The sequence below is a fragment of the Varroa destructor genome, unplaced genomic scaffold (genome assembly GCF_002443255.2).
Source record: "Varroa destructor unplaced genomic scaffold, Vdes_3.0 BEIS01000002.1, whole genome shotgun sequence".
NCBI classification, from domain to species: domain Eukaryota; kingdom Metazoa; phylum Arthropoda; class Arachnida; order Mesostigmata; family Varroidae; genus Varroa; species Varroa destructor.
This window is the reverse complement of record NW_019211455.1, coordinates 33,979,068-33,984,724: the sequence shown is the minus strand read 5'-3', so window position 1 is coordinate 33,984,724 and position 5,657 is coordinate 33,979,068. Positions and strand designations below refer to the sequence as shown.

The 5,657-nt window shown below is 39.9% G+C and overlaps 1 protein-coding gene across 5 annotated transcripts in view; it reads right to left on the bottom strand.

The window, feature by feature from the left end:
* Nucleotides 1-349: 349 nt before the first annotated feature.
* Nucleotides 350-5,657, bottom strand: part of LOC111243637 (endoribonuclease Dicer-L-like) — a 29,263-nt gene continuing 23,955 nt past the window's right edge. For all 5 annotated transcript variants that reach the window (XM_086978501.1, XM_022789476.2, XM_022789474.2 and 2 more), the window contains 3 exons: nt 4,419-5,415; nt 3,243-4,140; nt 350-904 (listed from right to left, as the gene is read on the bottom strand). In XM_086978501.1, coding sequence (XP_086834627.1) covers nt 636-904; nt 3,243-4,140; nt 4,419-5,415 — 2,164 coding nt within the window. In that variant the 3' untranslated portion in view covers nt 350-635. The remainder of the gene's footprint in view (nt 905-3,242; nt 4,141-4,418; nt 5,416-5,657) is intronic.

Below are 5,657 nucleotides of genomic sequence, written 5' to 3'. Positions count from 1 at the left end.
AAAGGCCATCGGAAAGTAACAAGACGTCTAAAAAGCCAAAAGAAAGTTTCCGTAGCAAATGGGGAATACAAATGCACAAAAAGCCATCTTACGCTTTAGATTAATTTCAGTAAGATCTTCAACCGGTCGTCGGACTTTGTATGTATTCCAAGCGTTCGTTAAAGTGAGAGTTAGTGAATTTTCTTAATTTTGTTTTCAAATACGTCATATGTAGAGACCTTTTAAAAGCATCACATCTTCGTTAATTACCCAAATAACTACGCAAATTTTACTTAGCATGTTTAGACTTTACATGATTAAAGCCAAGTGTAATACGTTAATTTTGTACCAAAGTGAAAACAAAAGTAAATGCCGTAATTGTACCACATTTATTTACGCTTTATTTACGTAAACGCTATTCACTGAATACTTGTCAGTATCGCTGTCAGCTCTCGATTTTTCGTTCTCTTTCATTGCAATACAGATAACTACCTTTTCGATCCTGGACTCTACGGTCAATTCTATAAACCATCCTCTTTACCCTAATTTTTAACTGAAAAAGTGTTTTTTGAATTTCTTTTTATTGTTTTGACGTTCATGTTATACGTACAATTTGTGCCCTTTTGTTGGAATTTTGTCACTGTTATTTTCAATATTTATTTTTTTTTGTGATAGTATTTAGATTTTATAAGTTCTGACCCTAACAGGGCGTCTTCAAGAATGCGCACAACTTCTGTGTCCTCACCCTCTCTTTTGCGGCGTTCAATCTCAGCTAGTAGCTCTTCTTTCTCTAGTCGTCTAAGATATTTCTTAGCAAGGATCGTCTTCGCTAGCTTTTTCGTTTCGGCTTGCTGGGTGTACTCTTCTATGGTACCATCCTTCAGCTTTACGTACATTGTAACTTCCACCATATCCTCGTCTTCGTCTAAAAGATTCCAAAATAATCAATATTGAAAATCACAAATTTATGTATATATATAGTTTCTATATATCATATATAGTAATAGGACTCTACACCGCAACATTCGGTCGCGCCATATGTCCTGAAATATGATCTTAAGCAGCAGTCTATGTGCTTTACTAATTTTTGCTTGGAACCAGTCCATTAGGAACGCGGCGATCGATAACTGCGAGTCGCACAAGCGTTGTTCAGATTATCGCCCATCACTCGCACCGTTCGTCAAACGCTGCAACGCCTATTCTGTTCCCTCAAACTTGACCTTCGCCTTCTGCTGCTGAGACAACTCCCATTGGTTGCTGAGTTTGTTACAGCTAATTACTCGCTAATGATCCCTCTAACTCGCTAATGAAAATGGAAGTCGAAATGCGCGCATGTATCTCCTAGACTTAAAACGGCGCCGACCTTTGCACCGAACCAGTACAATCATGCTACAGTGTCCTCTGCACAGTTTTCACCTGCTTTCCCAGAGTGACAGCGCGTGATCGCGGTTTCGACTTCGACTCGCGCGATTCACAATAGTGCTGTGCCATTTTTGATTCAGAACAGGAGCCACCTGATGACTACATACGTAATAAAATCTACTGCTCGAAGATGCCCTGTGGCTCACCACAGTGGACAAATTTTTGGTATATTGTGAAAGCCAGCTGACCGGCTAGCGCCTCTTACTCGTACTTATACGGCAGCTCGATGCGCACCAATAAGGCCGCTTCTCCGTATGGATCATTTCGGACGCGCGCATAATTATGCCGCGTTCTGTAATGCTTACAACAGAAAGAACTCGAACAGATGAGCCTTGCGTAAAAATGCAACTTATTCTGGAGACACCACCCATCACAGCGATAGCGACGAAGATACCTAGGACTTGATATAATATTAGTCTTGCTTTTTACACATATACCAGGTGGAACAATATTTTGCTAAAAACTGGAAGAAAGTCACTTGACTTCGAGAGCCTTCGTTTAATTTGTTTATTTTTATTTTTCTCCCTTGCTACCTTAACAGATGGGAAATGAGGACTCTTAAATCGTGAAGACACTTGTACTTCAGCCTATAAAAATAAAAATCACATAATTCAGTGTTCAACCTTGACTATTGGAATATATGGAGAATCTGAAAGCCCATAGCAAATCCATCAAAAGCACAATAAAGCGAGCAATTGTTCTATACTATAATTTGAATTTAAATATTTGACAAGTTGAAGGAACTACTACTACAAGATAAATAATGGTAATAACTTTTACGGTTTCCATTTCGTTTTTGCACTTTGTTCTTTACCCTGAAAACGAAAACATTTAAAAACGTTCCACTGTGGTACCAGACCTGGTATACCTAAATAGTGACACAAAATATGATGTATGTCTCCAAAAATATCGGGAATTTCTAGAGTTATTTTAAGAATCGGATCCGGACTTACTTTCGGATAAGATTGAGAACCCGGTTCAAGCTATAAAACCAATTGATCTTGCACATTTTTAGCTTTTCTATGTATTTTTATGTAACAAGATATTTAGAGTCACCTAGTTAACCCAGAAAAACCATCACCTTAGCAAATTTTGATTTTTTTGAGAATTAATGATGGCTCTCGTCAAGGATATTTCTCTTATCTTTTTGTATTTCTCACAGCTAAGATTTCTCTGCCAAAACAATCTTATCCTGCTGCGAATACTTGATATCTTTAACATCTCATCGCTTACTTTCAATATATCAAACACTTTCGTGGTGCCATGTTTTACGTGTACTTGTATTCAAGATCTACTACAATTGGCACTTAGATGAAAACGTATGAAAGAGTTTATGTAAATACTTCATAGTAGTCATAGTTGAAAATAAAGTGTCACTTCTCTTCCAAATTACCTCTTTTTACTATGATTGTGCAAGGGAGCACCGTGGCATCTGCTTCCTTATATAGGTTACTACAACCTATTTTTAACAAACATAGCGCAAAGCAAAATTTACCATGGCTAAACAGAACCTTCCTTAGCGCAGTAACGTGTGCATAAACACAAATGTTCTGTCATGTAATGTTCGTACATACGTTTAGTAGCAAAATAATGGCTTGAAACTTTTTGACTCTCCATAAGAACCTCACATGCCTGAAGGGGTTTGCTGTGAGTTTTACCGAAAAACACGCTGTATCTATAATCGTAACATAACTAGAACCTATTTGGGAAAAACTCTCAGACAATACAAGGGCAAACATAAAACCGACAATGAGTCGACCATAAGACATCTGATTTAGGCATATCTGTCCTAGCAAAACAGCATACATTTTTAAGAAAGCAGTGGTAAGGCGTATACTTACCAGCAGGTATGTCACGCTTTTTGAACGATGTACCCGGAAATTTCGTGCAAACCTCCCGAATAGGTGAGATCGGTATGTGTTTAGAGAACACAGAAATTTCATATCCCATTATTTTGACGATAATCTTCCAGACTTGTTCTAAGGATTTATCTGAATCCAAAAATACAGCAGCAAGAAGAGCCTCCAAAATACGAGAAAGAGATCGCGGTACACTGGCCTCTTCAAGATCCTCTGTCTCCCAGTCGCCTAGCACCGTATTCAGTCGCAATCCGATTTCCTCGATATTATCAATATATTTCCTGATCGCTGTCCATAATTTGTTATTGGCATACAATAGCGAAGAATGTAGCTTGTTCTTAACAACTGCATGGGCCAAGATTTGGCTATTAGTCAGAGCCGCTCGTAAATCAGTCAATTGTCCTTGGTCAAGTTTTAAGTTCATACGATAAATATACACGGTAATGAGAAAATCAAGCAGTCCTTCACCTAGGAACGCCAACCGGCAATTTGTGTCAGTCAGACGGTGCGCTTGACATGACGGATGCGTGATAGCTTGTAAGGCAAGAACCTTGTTTTGAAATACGTATCCCAGTATATTTTCGATACGATTTATGTGATGCTGAAATGGAGTGAAATCATTGGGCTCAATGGTGTCTTTGCCAGGTGCTATGTTTAACTTAAACGCATCAATAAAGTTTAGAGTGTGGGTGTTGCCGAAGTCGAGACCAAAAAAGTTAAGCAATTTAAGACCACCCACAGGACCGCACTTTTCCACGTAAAGACCGATCAACGCCTCTACCACATCACCAGCCACCTTAGGTTTGTAGCTCTGGAAACCCTTTACGAGAAGGGTGTTTCTATCAGGGAGAAACCGATCTTGAAGGAAGTTCTGGTTTAACTGAAATTACGATATGACCAGTTACAAGCTTAGTTAACGAGTACCTTATTTCATACATGGTAGTTTCGAATCAGATAAATTACATAGAATTTCTACTACTTGAATATTAATAGGATGCCTATAGGTAGTTACTAACTTAAGACAAATTTGAAAATTGTTAAGAAATACTTTTCTTGTTTAGAGAATATATCAGACATTCTCCAGGGTCCCAAGTACTTTTTTTTTAGTTTTTTTCCTATATTGTGTTCGAAAAATCATAGCTTTTAGAGAACTCTTACCTCTATGAGAAATTCCTCCTCTGACATTTGCTGTATTTGTTCGAGCAGTTTGTCGTAATACATAGCAAAGCGCATGTCCTTTAGCATTAGTTCACCGTTGTATTCGTAACCGTACGTTCCAAGAAAGACACGGAGGAAATCGGGCTCAAGTAATCGTTCTTCGTGGGGCCATACCTGAAAGCCCGGAGGAAGAAAACAGCGTCGGGCATGGAATGGTACTGTGTTTACGAGACTTGTAAGGTTATGTTCGAGAGCCCGGTAAAGTAAATGCTGGTTGCACACTTGGTACTGACGAAGAACAGCAAGTTCGCGAGTTGTCTCCATTGCGTGGCGGTCAATCAAAGCAAAAGTAGCTGCTATCTGTAGGAAGGCATCACCCAACAGTTCCAGACGTTCCATGTCGAATAGGTCGTGCGCGTGCTTTGTAGAAAGGGCCTTCATAATATCGCCCGGAGATGGACCCAAACAGGTGGTTAAGTCTGGCTGCTCTAAAAGTTGCATGCCTGCTAAAAGCTTCTGCTCATCGAATTCACGCGACTCACTCGCCATGAGACGGCCAAACTCTCGAAAGCCCGTTTGAACCGATTTATCACCTGCAAGACTCTCAAACCGTAGAGGCTCCCAACTTTCTCCACAACGCAGGGGACGGCCTAGTCCAGCTTGATTAATAATGCGCACCAATAGATCATCAGCGACGGCTAGCCTATTCAGTCGATGCAGAATAGACGGAAGCGAGGTGGCTTTACGCCATACACTGGCTTTTAGCGCGTGTATAGCTACGAACTCTGGCAGAACGTAAACCTTGCTACTGCCACGATCGTTATTGATATCACGTGCAGCGAAATGGGTCCCAGCGCGGTCGGCAAACCGTGGAATTGTCATCTCCAGTCGTTTCTGAACATGCTCCACTTCGAGTAGTGGCTGGTCATCGTTTGTTATGTTATTGCGGTTCGTTCGCACGGTCCTCTGGCTCACATACTGAGCGAAACTTAATTGCCTAATAGAACGAAACATTAAACATATATACTATTAGTACACGTCACTTGCGTGTCATGTCTGTTAAATTATATCTGCTGCGTAAATAAATAAGAGTCCTTTCGAATGTTGAGTAACGAGGTTCTATATGACATATAATACGACAGGATACGCTCTTCAGCATTGCGTACATAGCTTTAGTTAAACGAGTCACCAATGATTAAAAAAAATCTCACGTGCTTGTGTACAAGCGGTCTTAAATTC